General features: G+C 35.8%; 1 protein-coding gene across 3 annotated transcripts in view; it reads left to right on the top strand.

The window, feature by feature from the left end:
• LOC105483284 (ATP binding cassette subfamily B member 11) overlaps positions 1–14,741 on the top strand; it is a 120,949-nt gene that overhangs the window by 29,537 nt on the left and 76,671 nt on the right. For all 3 annotated transcript variants that reach the window (XM_071072902.1, XM_071072901.1, XM_071072903.1), the window contains 4 exons: positions 7,761–7,848; positions 8,995–9,128; positions 10,579–10,750; positions 13,518–13,642. In XM_071072902.1, coding sequence (XP_070929003.1) covers positions 7,761–7,848; positions 8,995–9,128; positions 10,579–10,750; positions 13,518–13,642 — 519 coding nt within the window. The remainder of the gene's footprint in view (positions 1–7,760; positions 7,849–8,994; positions 9,129–10,578; positions 10,751–13,517; positions 13,643–14,741) is intronic.

Below are 14,741 nucleotides of genomic sequence, written 5' to 3'. Positions count from 1 at the left end.
TTCCCACCAACAGTGTACAAGGGTTCCCTTTTTTCCACATTCTTGCCAGCACTTGATATTGTCCTTCTTTTTTCATAATAGCCATTCTAATAGGTGTGAGGAGATATCTCATGGTTTTGATTGGCATTTCCCTGATAATCAGTGGTGTTTAGCATCTTTTAAAATACCTGTTGGCCATTTGTATGTCTTCTTTTGAGAAATTTCTATTTAGGTCTTTTGCCCATTTTTTTCCTATTTCTTTTTTTTAGTTGGTTTCAGTAGTTTGTACTTTTTAGAAATTTGTCCATTTCGTCTCAGTTTCTAATAGATGGGCATATAAATGTCCAAAGTATTTGTTTATTTTTTTATTACTGTAAGGTCAATAGTGATGTTTCTTTTCATTTCTGATTTTAGTTATTTGAGTCTACTCTCTTTTTGGTCAGTCTAGCTAAAGATTTGTTGTTTTTGTTTATCTTTTTGAAGAACCAGATTTGGTCCTTTTTATTTTCTCTATTGTTTTTCTATTGTTCTGTATTTTCTCTATTGTTTTTCTAATCTCTACTTCATTTATTTCCACTCTAATCTTTACTATTTCTTTCCTTCTGCTTATTTTAGTCTTAGTTTGTCCTTTTATCTCCAGTGTCTTAAAGTGAGATGTTGAGTTATTGATTTAAGATTTTGTTTAACACAGACCATTAAAACTACAAATTTCCTTCTAAGAATTGCTTTAGCTGCATCCTGTAAGTATTTTAATGTTGCGTTTTCATTTTCATTTATCTCAAAGTATTTTGTAGTTTCTCTTGTGATTTTTTTGACCCATTGGTTATTTCTGAGTGTATTATTTTGATTCCATATGTTTGTGAAATTCCCAAGTATTTTCATTATTAATTTCAAGTTTCACTCCATCATAGCCAGAGAATATATTTTATATGATTTTAATTCTTTTAAACTTATTGAAGTTTATTTTATGACCTAGCATGTGTCTGCCTTGGAAAATGTTTCATATGCACTTGAGAGGAATGTGTATTCTGCTGCTACTGGATGGAGTATTCCAAAGATCTCTGTTGGGTCTAGTTGGTTTATACTGATTTCAAGTCTTCTCTTCCTCTTGATATTCTGCCTATTTGTTCTCTCCAATATTTAAAGTGTGTAATTGAAATTTCTGACTATTATTGCTGAAATATCTGTATCTTCCTTCAAATGTCAGACTTTGCTTCATGTGTTTTGGGGGCTCTTTTTCTGGTACATATATCTTCATAAATGTTATCTTTCATGATGGATTGACCCTTTTATCTTTATAAAATGATTTGTATCTCTAGTAACAAGTTTTTAAAGTCTATTTTGTCTGATCTTAGTATAGCCACTCTTGGTTTCTTATGGTTACTTTTTGAAATGATTTTTCTTTCTATCTTTTTGTTTCAACCTGTTTGTATCTTTGGATCTAAAGTGTGTCTCCTGTAGACAGCACATAGTTGGATCTTGTTTTTTTATGCAATCTGACAATCTCTGTCTTTTGATTGTATTGTTTAATCCATTACATATAAAACAAACATAACATTCTGAAAAGTGGAGGAAAAAAGGTCAACTGGCTAGAGCTTCAGGAACCAAGTAATAACATGTTGATTAGTTCCCTGGGTATCTTATGCCTAATGTGTACTAGATTGAGTGTTGGAAAAGCTGGCAAACTGGAAACCCCAATGAGTGCAGACCAAAAAGACCCAACAAAATCCTGCTTTTTCTAGATAGTGGGTCAGAAAGAGAAAGCCTAGTAGAAAACTTTTAAGCAATAATTGCTCTACTCCAGACAAACACCACAGAAGAAAATGGTGGCCTCACTCTCACCCATGCCAGCAAATGTTGAGTTGGGAGCATAGACTTTTCCACACTTGCTAGGTGGTAATGAGCCCCTCTTGTGCCACCCCCTCACCCACCCCCACAGTGTCCATAGAGAATATGTGGGAGGCCTGAATCATCCCCACTATAATAAGGCACCTCTCCTCTTACCTGCTGGGGTTGGGGTGACAGAGTCAAAACATTACCACTACCCTCATGGAAGGGGAAATCAAGACATTTTCAGATGACATAAATCAAGAGAATTTGTTGCCAGCTGACTTACCCCAAAAAAATGGCTAAGAAAAGTTCTTTAAGTAGAAAGGAAAAAATAAAAGAAGTCCTAGACATCAGGAAGGAAGTGCGTAGTAACAAAACTATGAATACATGCAATAGACCTTCCTTCTCTTGAGCTTTCTAAATTATGTTTTATGGTAGAAACTCTAACACTGATATGATCCTATTATGACACTGTCTGATGTGTGTTTAATTTGGAAATAGTTAAGACACTTATATTATTAACAAAGGAGAGTAGAGGTATGTAATGGGAGGTAATCTTTATATATTTCACTTGAATTGGTAAAATGACAACATTAGTAGACGGTGAAAAGTGATGTATCTATAATGTATCTCCTAGAGCAACCACTAAAAAAGCTTTACAAAGAGAGACACTTAAAAACACTATAGATAAATCAAAATTGAATTCTAAGAAAATGCTCAAGCAGCCCATCGGAAGGTAAGAGAAAACAAACACAGAAATAACAGAGAGAACAAATAGAAAACAAGAAATAAAATGACATATTTAAGCCCTAATATATCAAAACCTAAGGAAGATTTTTTGTAGATATGGAAAAGATTACCTTAAAATGTTTATGAAAATGTAAAAAAAAAACTGGAATAGCTAAAACAAATTTGAAAAAGAATAATAAAGTGAGAAGAATCAATCTACCCAATTTCAAGACATATTATATAGCTAATGCAGTCAAGGCTGTGTGGCATTGACAGAGGTTAGATATATAGATCAATGGAACACAATGGAGAACCCAGAAACAGACCCACACAAATATGTCCAATTGATTTTTTGACAAAAGTGGAAAAACAATTCAGTGGGGGAAAGATAAGCTTTTAATCAAATGTTTGTGGAGCAATTGGACATCCGTAGGCATAAAAAAAAAAAAATGAAATTACACAAAAGTTAGCTCAAATGAATCATGGGCTTATATGTAACAAATAAAACTAAACTTTTAGAAAAATATGGAAGAGACCATTTTCTTGTTCTAGGGTTGGACAGAGCATGTAAATTACACCAAAAGCACAATTCATAAAGGGAAAATGTGATAAATTGGACTTCAAAAAAATTAAAAAACTTTGTAAAAGATCCTGTTAAGAGAAAGAAAAGACAAGCTACTGACTGGGAGAACATATTTGCAACTTATGTATCCAAAAAAGGACTGGGATCCAGAATATTTAAAGAATTATCTTATGCAACCAGCAGGCATATGAAAAAACGCTCATCATCACTGGCCATCAGAGAAATGCAAATCAAAACCACAATGAGATACTATCTCACACCAGTTAGAATGGCAATCATTAAAAAGTTAGGAAACAACAGGTGCTAGAGAGGATGTGGAGAAATAGGAACACTTTTACACTGTTGGTGGGACTGTAAACTAGTTCAACCATTGTGGAAGACAGTGTGGCAATTCCTCAAGGATCTTGAACTAGAAATACCATTTGACCCAGCAATCCCATTACTGGGTATATACCCAAAGGATTACAAATGCTGCTGCTATAAAGACACATGCACACGTATGTTTATTGCGGCACTATTCACAATAGCAAAGACTCGGAACCAACCCAAATGTCCATCAATGACAGACTGGATTAAGAAAATGTGGCACATATACACTATGGAATACCATGCAGCCATAAAAAAGGATGAGTTCGTGTCCTTTGTAGGGACATGGATGCAGCTGGAAACCATCATTCTCAGGGAACTATCACAAGAACAGAAAACCAAACACTGCATGTTCTCGCTCATAGGTGGGAACTGAACAATGAGATCACTTGGACACAGGAAGGGGAACATCACACACCGGGACCTGTTGTGGAGTGAGAGGACAGGGGAAGTATAGCATTAGGAGATATACCTAATGTAAATGACGAGTTAATGGGTGCAGCACACCAACATGGCACATGTAGACATATGTGACAAACCTGCACATTGTGCACATGCACCCTAGAACTTAAAGTATAATTAAAAAAAAAAAAAGAAAGTTTACGAATTTGTTTTGGGCCTTCCTAGTTGGCTTGGGACCTGTGGGGAAGCTTGCTCTAAGGCATTATATGAACATTACTCATTGTTTTATGCATGCCATATAAAATAGAAAGAAAAAGTGCATCTTTTTCAAATTGTGAAAAAATAAAAGTTGTAGGAATTAAACAATTTTAAAAAAGAGTTCTCAAAACTCAGTGTTAAAATAATAGCAAATTTCAGTTCAAAGATGGGAAAAAGCCAAGAGTAAGGATATAAGACAGCAAATGAGCACATGAAATCTGTTAAACAGCATCAATAGAGAAATGCAAATTAAATCAAAATAAGCTCTTACCATAGATTTATCGGAATGGCTAAAATTAAAAATAGTGATAACCCTAAATGTTGATGAGGATGTGGAAGAACTGGATCACTCATACAATCACTCATGCCATTCAAACCATGTCATAGCTATCCTGGAAAACAGTTTGGTAATTAAAAAAAAATCTAAACACTCAACTACCATATGACCCAGCATTTCTACTCTTGGGGATTTATTCCAGAGAAATGAAAACTTATGCTCACATAAAAACCTATACACAAATGTTTATAGCTGCTTAATTTCTAATAGATAAAAATTGGAAACAGCCCAGATATCCTCCAAAGGATGAGTGGTTAAACAAACTGTGAGACATCTATATTATATGGAATCCTCCTTAATAAATGGGAATGAGCTGTTAATGATGAAACTTGAAAGAATTATGCTGAGTGGAAAAAAGCCAACCCCAAAAGGTTCTACATTGTATGATTCCATTTATATAACATTCTTGAAATGACAAAATTACAGCAAAGGAGAACAGATTGGTTGTAGCTGGGGCTAAGGAGGATGTGGGGATTGGAGAGAAGCATGTGGAGGTGTAAAAGGACAATATGAGGGGGCCTTGAGATGATGAGAACGTCCTGATCTTGATTGTATCAGTGTCAATATCTTGGGTGTGATATTGTCCTACAGTTTTACAAGGTATTTGCAAGATACGGCTTTAGTTAATCTGTAAGCTTGATGTGTAAATTGAATGACAAAACAAGGTAAAACAAAAGAAAAGATAAAAAGTTTCCAAAACAAGGTAAAAAGAAAAAAAAAAAGCAAAATAAGTCCTCATATCATAATAATTTGTAAAACATCTCTTATCCTTTCCTCTAATTGTCATCTCTCTCCCTTCTTTGCTATTCAACAAATGAGTCTTTGTTATTCAACAAATGGGGAATCTTAATTCGTTCAAGTAGATTCATGTCAGTTTTTGCTGTTAAAAATAAAATGCCATTCTGTGGTCCAAATCACCTGCATACTTTATAGAATCCTTCCTGGGGTTTTATGATGACAAGTGTTCCCACCATTCAGACAATAAATACCTTGGTGTGTAGTCAAGGGAGCAAAGCCAGGCCTGCTCTTTTCCTTCCTGTCAGTTTTTCCGATAGGTTTGTTCTGTTGTTCCAGAAATATTATCAAGTTCTCTAATGCCTTAATCACCTCTTCTTCCCAGAATAAAATAAAAATGAGTTAACCACTCATTTCAGTGACAGGGCTGAAAAGCGTGATAAACTGCAATATCTTTATCTGCACCATCCAGCAGTGATAGAATTCTCCTGAATTTTGTACCAGAAAATCCCAGAGCTGGGCCAGTGCCCAACACCCTTAATCCACATATGTTTGTAAACTGGCATTTTTAATGACAGTCACTTCATCACTTCTGCTTAAAGTGCTTATAGAATAAAGACACCACAGGAAATTTAAGTAAAGTTATTTATTATTTATAATTTTAATTGCCACACAACTATACATATTTATGGGATACAGTGTGATGTTTTGATGCATGTATACAATGTGTAATGATCAAATCAAATAATTACCATTTCCATCACCTAAGACATTTATCATGCCATTGTGGTAGGAACATTCAAAATCCTCTCTTCTAGCTCTCTTGAAATAGTCAATGTATTATTGTTAACTATAGTCACCTACTATGCAATGTAGTACCAGAACTTATTCCTGAACAGTAACTTTGTACCTGTTGACCAACCTCTCCCCATCCGTCCCCCTCCACTGCTCTTCCCAGCCTCTGTTAACTACTATTCTCTAAGTAAAATGTTTGGACAAATACTTATAGTTTTCTGGTTTTAGACACCCCAAAACAAACTGAAAATGAAGAGAATTGACTCATGTATACATTAGAAAGCTTTTACTTATAATAGTATAGTATACTCTCTATTCAGAGATATTTAGCTTTTATAAGAGCCTCTGATTGTAGATCCTCATAGATAAGTTTATGATTTTCTAGTTCTTGTTCATCTCAGCATTCTTCTTAGTCATCATGAAAGACTGGGAATGTGGTGAGCACAAGAGACCTTAGCTGCTTTTGAGGTTGTCAGAAGGGTTGACCACAACAGTTATTTCCCTTCCTAATTCATATTTTGAAAGTCAAAACAAAATCCAGAAACATTTATTGATTTCAGGAAGAGTGAACAAGCAGTATAAGCCCAGCCCTTGACCTTGAGTAGCTTGCAATCTATTAGCAAGACAAGCATAAATGTACTCAATATAAATATAGTCAATAAAGATATTGACTAATAGTGCAGTTTATTCTGTATTAAATGAATTCTATTGCAATGCTTGATCTGAGTTCAATAGAGAGAGAAAAAAATTCAAGCTCAAGCCACAAAATGAAGGCCTGACAGAGAGCAAAAAGGATGTGGGATGAAGAACCCATGCTAAACAGGCTGCTTTCTGATTTTCTAAAGTAGACTCTATACCATGTAACTTGTCCCTGAGGATCATAACTGTCATCAACCAATATGTTAATTTTCTAATTATGGAATGCCTTCATTCCTGAAAGCAACTTCAGAATTTTTTCCTCCCCTCCCTGGCACTGCCAATCCCAAGCCCTGTGCAGCAACATGGTAGTGCTGCTGGGAAAAATGCCGAAGTATTTTTCTTTGCTACTTTTCTTCTTGCTATTTCCCACAAGTGTCTGGCTTCAACCTTAGAAATTGTCCTGGTGAATGAAGATTAGGCTGTAGTCAGCAAAAGACAGGGCTAATAAAACACTTTTCTCTCCCATGGGAAGATAACAGGCACATTTTTCAGTGTCACTCTGAGATAGAGAAGTTGAAAAGCTGGCTTGCATTCCTAGAAGAGGTAATAGTAAGCCTCCTGATTTACAGCACACATCATTCTATCAGTTTCTTTTCAGACAGCCTATCTGGCTTTTGAAAATCTTTCTTACCTATGATTGCTGTATCACTGCATAATGAGTATGCATGAAAGAGACTAAAGTGGACCAAGCCCTGGGCTGCCATTTAGGGCATCCTGGCTTCCAACCACTGCTAATTAATTATTTCATGGTCCCAGCATCTTTGCCTATAAAAATGAAGGGGATATGCATATTTTCTGTGATTGGTACTATTTAGAAATTTGGTTGGATTTATTATAATTTTGCATAGATAAAATGTCTTATTATGTTTAATAGAAATATACTATATACAGTATATCTATTATATATTATATATAATATATATTTAAAGTATATAATATATATTTTAAAATATATATATATTTTTAAATCCCTCTATATCCACAAATGTAATCTCTCTTAGCTTGATCCTACTTGCAAGTATGAACATTCTTTTCCCTCTTTTGAAGGTTGCTGAACATTGAGAGCGAAATGATCAGATTTGCCAGTTACTATGCTGGAATTGCTGTCGCAGTACTTATCACAGGATATATTCAAGTTAGTATCTCCTCCATATAATTTATAGATCAATATCTGACCTCAAAGACATTACAATGAGATGCAACGTGTTGCCACCCTTTAGGCTAATCAGAAGCCCTAAGAACTACAGTCTGTTTCCAGAGGACATGAGAGAATGGGTAGGGATTCTTCTCTCAGGTGGACAACTTAGGAGGATGCAAGTGGTTGTCCAGAGAGATGAATAATAGACTCGTAGTTGTAATGTCCTGTCGTCCCCTGCCTTTCCCTACTTCATCCTCTCTTCTATATCCAGAAATGGACATTTGCAGGTGTGTTTGTAGGGGGCAGTTGAGTAGCTTGAAGAAAGTAGGGGAGGGAGAGATAGAGGAAAACAAAATTTACTTTCTTTTTCTCGCATTGCTAAAGTCTCACCAAACTGCATTCCAACCCAAATTCTGAAAAGCTGAATCTAGAGCATATTTTAGATTTAAGTGATGGAAGGGCTTGGAGGTACTTAACCCTTGTTAAGAAAGAAAAATATTTTATCTTTTGCTTTCTTTTGCAGAAAAATAATGAATTCCTTCCCATTCATTCAAGAATTCCAGGCAGTGGTGTTTGTAAAGAGAAATGAATCAATTTTTCCCATTTAGGCATTGGGAATTTTAATAACAGGCTTTTTAAAAAAATAGTTTGGGAAAATCTATCAGCAGATTAGATTTATGCTGATGTCATAATTTTTGTCTTACATTTCTTGAAAATTATTGCCTGAAAACTATGCATGAATGCTTCCAGGCAGGTCTTTCAGGAGGGAAATTCACTCAGAAATAGCATGGAAAAAAAGTTATTTAAGAACAATAATGCCTTATTTTTGGTTCTGTGAGCCTTCTTTTACACATGAGGAAAGTGAAGCTCTGTAGGGTAAAGTCCAGAAGACACGGACCTGCTTAAGGGTCAGAGCTGGATTCAAACCCAAATCTCAGGCTACCCTGCCCAAAGTTCTGTTTACCTCCACTTTTAGCAGGCAGATGACAGAGCTCACACCTTAGCTCCCAAGAAGAGGCATTTTCTGAATTATTTTCCCCCTTTTCTCAACTGTTGTATTGAAAGTACTTTCTTCTGAAAAAAAGAAGAAATTAACAAAATTTTAGACACTGTAATGCTAAACCTTCCTTTGTCCATTTTCAGATATGCTTTTGGGTCATTGCCGCAGCTCGTCAGACACAGAAAATGAGAAAATTTTACTTTAGGAGAATAATGAGAATGGAAATAGGATGGTTTGACTGCAATTCAGTGGGGGAGCTGAATACAAGATTCTCTGAGTAAGTAGCTTGTAAAACAGTATGTTAGTGTGTGATTTTGGATAATAAAACTCTTCTTTCTAAATTAAATAACAATTTAAAAGTATTTTTCAGTTTTCCTGTTTCATCTCTTAAATTGGGCTTTCCTAGGTGGCATGACTTTTTCATAGGTAATACACTGTCAAGTATGGACATTAAAAATTGAAAGCCAAGGTACTGCAATTTGGTGTGTAGACCTCAATTAAAATATTAGAAATGAAGTATTATAGAAGACAGTTAAAAAGGTTATTTAGCTGTTTACACCTGGTTTAGGTCATTAACAGCCACCCAGGAATTCTAAATGAGAGGAATTAGAATTGGTTGAACCCTACTGAACTGAATTTTGAGGTCCCCTGAAAGACAGTCACTCTACAGTGTAGATAATGCATACTGAAAGTCAGGACCCCTAGCTTCCAGCACTTACTCTGCTCATCCAGCACTTACTCTGCTCCTTACTGTGACCTTGAACAGTTATCTAACCTTGCCAGAAACAATGGCCTAATATCTGGGTGATGTCTTAGGTTCTTTCTTGCTATTTAGTTACAAGCTCTATTCACTCCATCTGGACAAGAGGTTAAGGAAATGTTCTCAGGAATATGAATTTAATATAATTATATTCAATCAATATTCTGTAGCAATTACCTTGTACTTGTGCTCTTAAGGCACTTACAGCCTAGTAGGGGAAATAAGAAGTGCAAGCAAATAATCAGAACTAGCATATATGGTTTATTATATGCCAGGCGCTGTTCTATAGGCTTTACATACATTCACTACTTCAATCCTCATTACTACCCACTGGGGTAGGTTCTATTATTGTTCTCATTTTACAGACAGGAAAATTGAGCCACAGAAAAGGTTAAGTAACTTGCCCAACAAGAGTTTGTATTCAAATTCTTAGTCTGGCTCCAGAATCTGTACTCTTCACCGCTACTCTATACTGCCTCTAAGCAGAATGCAGTAATTCTACACACATACACATGCACAGGCATTAATTACAGTGTTATGGGAACACAGGGAGAAATGTGTAACTTCTTGGGGGATTATACAAGATTGATGAACGAGGAGGTATGTGACTAGAACCTTGAGGCTGAAAGGATTCAGCAGACATGAAGAAAGGCTTTTCAAGACAGAGCAAGGATATTAGCCATGTAAAAGAAAAAGGCAAATAAGATGGTTGGCAAAAGCCTTTATCAACAATTAGTACCCGTTGTGAGACCTAGATTAAGGACAAAGTTGGTTGGCAATGAGGAAAGAGGCTTGATAACATCCCAAGGTGCAGCAAATTTTCCAAGATTTGAGAGGCTGTTAATGCTACCCAAGGGTGATGGGGATGGAGAGATGGGAATGTTTAAAAGAGAAAGACTGAGACTTTCAGCAAGACATTTGAATGATCAAATTCAGCTTTAGTGACCAAAATCTTTCTGGTTTCTAGTGATATTAATAAAATCAATGATGCCATAGCTGACCAAATGGCCCTTTTCATTCAGCGCATGACCTCGACCATCTGTGGGTTCCTGTTGGGATTTTTCAGGGGTTGGAAATTGACCTTGGTTATTATTTCTGTCAGCCCTCTCATTGGGATTGGAGCAGCCACCATTGGTCTGGTAAGAATGTCTTTTTGCATCTCTCCATGGAAAGACATTTGCCCTCATAAACAACCAAAAACGTGAAGCTCGAGTCCATTTTCCTGAGTATAGTTAGCAACATAATTATCACTATTTTCATGTAGTTTGTTAGATTGCTCCCCAATGTCAAATGACATTTCATCAAATAGGGATTAATGATGTTTTAATAAGGTAAATATTGTTTTATTAACAGCAAATACATTTATTGAGCATTCACTGTTTCTCTAGGCACTATTAGGAGCTTAATAGTCATTATCTCTAATCCTTACAACAATCTTATAAAGTGAGCACTAGCATCATTTTAAATATAAGAAACTAGGCTCAGAGAGGTAAGGAGATTTGTCTGGGACTCACCGCTGGCAGAGCAGGATTCAAGTCTAAGGGGTTCTGACTCCAAACCCCACTCACTCTCCAATATGCCTATTGTTCCCCATGTACTGCCAAGCTCAGGCACTTCCCTGAAATGGCACAACAGACTCAGAGCATTAACAAGCACATAAGAAGGATTTCTGCAATCATAACTGTGTTCTCCATTTCATCTTATCTTTCAGATAACCTCTTTCAGAGAGAAGTGATTTGACCCATTCCAAGAGTTATCCCAGTCACTGTCTTGGTTCCCCAGGTATTGAGGCCTGGACAACATATAGGAATAGGAATTTTGGATCACATCAGCTAAAAACACTCCCAAGGACTGAGAAATTATTATTAGATCAGTCACATTAGATAGCACATTATGGGATCAGGCATACTAAAAATTTGCTATAAATTAGAATAGAATTTAACTGAAAAACTGCATACATACTCACACATCATTGAGCAATAGGTACCAATTTCCTATTGCTCAATAGCAAAATATTCTCACAGTCCACTGACTAAATAACTCAGACATTTGCCAGATAATATAGAAAATGGTTTAAAGTGACAATAGCAAAGAGCTCACTCCATTTCACTAGGTCATCACAGGTTATGTGACTCAGGAAAAATCCATTTAACCCATGAAAACCTCAGTTTCTTTGTCTTTAAAATAGGGATAATACCTCCCAAAAACATTATGATGATTCAGGGAATAATCCACGATATGCATTTAAGCAGTGTCAGGCACAGAATCAATTGCTAAAGACAGATGTATATGTTTTTCAATCCACTATATCATTCAAGCTTTAAGCAGTCTTTCCTACTAACCACTTCCCAGCTATACTCCAGGGAACCCTCAACTTCCACAGAATAGCTTCAGGGGTTTTGCAAACATTTTGTTCATTTTTTTTCCAAATAGACTAATCTCTTTCTTCAAACCTGTGATAAAGTAATATACACACTCACATGGATCATAGGCCACATTTCAACATGTTGGAGGTTAAAACATAGCCCAGTTCACTTGGTTTTAAACAGATCTAAGGCTTAGCTTCTCTAGTCATCTCAGTACCCATTTCCAGCTTCTCATAAACATGTCACTGATTTGGAATGTTGTAGGTCTGCACATGTCTTGTCTTGCTTTCAAGTCTGTGTATGCTTGTTCTTATACAACAAACTTCTACAAGCAACTATAAAGCAAACTATACGAGCAACTTCACTCGGCTCAAATGTAAACTTTAATGTTAATAAAAACAGCCTCAAGTCTTGGTAACACAGTGAGATCCCATATCTACAAAAAAAAAAAAAAAAAACTTTCTAAATAGCCAGGCATGGTGGCATGTGCCTATAGTCTCAGATACCCAGGAGGCTGAGGCCAGTGAAATGCTTGAGTCCAGGTGTTTGAGGATGCAGTGAGCTAGCATCGTGCTGCTGCACTCCAGCCTGGGCAACAGAACAAGAACCTGGCTCTTTAAAAAAAAAAAAAAAAAAAAAAAAGAGCCTCACTTTCCTTACTGTTACATTTTTAATTCACATGTTTTATCAAATGTACATTGATGAAATAAATATATTGTTTTTTAAAACTACTATGAATACTTACTTAACTTACATCTTAGAATTCCATCTAAGATTTTGATAAGAGTTTTGCTGCTAAAAGTTTGGAAAAACTACTGGAAGATAAACTCCCTTAATCTGGGTGTTATATATTTTTTTATATTTCTGAACTAGTTGATCTTCTGCAATATGTGTTTTTTCCTCTTCTTATTTATTTATCTGTGCCAGGCGTTTCTCTGGGGGTTCGTTTTGACTAGGACTCAATCCAAGTCAATTTTAGAAAAAGTAATGTGTCTACTGTTAAGTACAGATGTCTTTTCATTTCCTTTTATAAAAATGAAAACTGCATAGTTGAGCGTCTCCAACTGAGTGAAAATGAACTTTCTTTTCTGGAATCATCTGGAATCATCTCTCAACATCATGCCTATACTCTATATGTTATATGTATACCCAGTCATGATATCTGCATGTGTCTCTGGTGTTTGTCTATAAATTATGCAATGGCCATTGGCTAATAGCAATGAACTATGACATGGTCTAACTTAACACTTTATTAGTATAATGATGGAAACACTTTAGTCTCACAGAATGTCCTATTTGGAATTTATTCTGTGAGGAGGTTCTTACTTTTAGTAGGGTCATTTTGATATATCAACAAACAACCCTGGATGAAGCTTACCATAGACCAAATCTGGACCAGATTTCTTCCTCCTGTCAGTGATGTTACAGTGAGAATCTGATATTGTATTAAACCATGCCACATGCTAAATGAATCTAAATGACAGACTGACTTACCTAATTTCTTGGACTTCACATTTTCTTTCCTTCGTTTGATTTTTAGAGTGTGTCCAAGTTTACGGACTATGAACTGAAGGCCTATGCCAAAGCAGGGGTGGTGGCTGATGAAGTCATTTCATCAATGAGAACGGTGGCTGCTTTTGGTGGTGAGAAAAGAGAGGTTGAAAGGTTGGTTAATTGGGATCTGATTGTTTCCCTAATTTCATCAATCAGTGTAGTACCCTGAATCTCTCAGTCTGTGCAAAGTGGCAGACCAACCCTGGTCTACGGCCTCCAGAGGAAGTACTTGTTCAAGAGGGAGCTAAGCAGAGTAATTTAGGTTGGTCAAAGCACTATAAGAAGTCCCAAGCCTTTAGCAGTATGTTTTTAAAGATGTTGCACTTGGCAATTTTTAGAAAGCCAACTTAGAGTAGATATTTATTTCAAAATCTGATGGTATTTTTGTACACATATTATACCTCATATCAGTCTATAATGCTGTTTGCTGTCATTAAAGAAAAGCCTACATGAGACATTACAACTGATACCACAGAAGTACAAAGGATCATAAGAGACTACTAAAAACAAATGCCAACAAATTGGATGACCTAGAAGAAATGGATAAATCCCTAGAAAAATACAACCTACCAAGGTTGAATCATGGAAAAATAAAGAGAAATAAATCTGAACATACCAATAATGAGTAAGGAGATTGCATCAGTAATAAAAAGTCTTCCATGAAAGAAAAGCCCAGAACCTGATAGCTTCACTGCTGAATTTTACCAGATATTTAAAGAAAAACTAGTACCAGTCCTCCTCAAATTCTTCCACAAAATTGAAGAGGAGGGAATACTTCACACTCATTTTACAAGGCCAATATTACCTTGATACCAAAGCCAGAAAAGGATACTACAAGACAATCAAAGGCCAATATCCATGATAAACATGGATGTGAAAATGCTCAACAAAAATACTAGTAAACCAAATTGAATAGCACATGAAAAGTATCATTCACCATGATCCTAGGATTTATCCCTAGGATGTAAGGATGGTTCAACATAGGCATGTCAATAAATGTAATATACCACATTAACAGAATGAAAGACAAAAACCATATGGTTATCTCAATAGATGCTGAAAAAGCATTTAACAAAATTCAACATCCTTTCCTGACAGAAACGCTCAACAAATTAGGTATAAAAAGAATGTACCTCAATACAATAAAGGTCACACATGACAAGCCCACAGCTAAATCATACTCAAGGGTGAGAATTTGAAAGCTTTTCCT

This window comes from Macaca nemestrina, chromosome 11 (assembly GCF_043159975.1).
Source record: "Macaca nemestrina isolate mMacNem1 chromosome 11, mMacNem.hap1, whole genome shotgun sequence".
Lineage (NCBI taxonomy): Eukaryota > Metazoa > Chordata > Mammalia > Primates > Cercopithecidae > Macaca > Macaca nemestrina.
The sequence above is the reverse complement of the archived record's forward strand: the minus strand, read 5'-3'. Positions and strand labels throughout refer to the sequence as shown.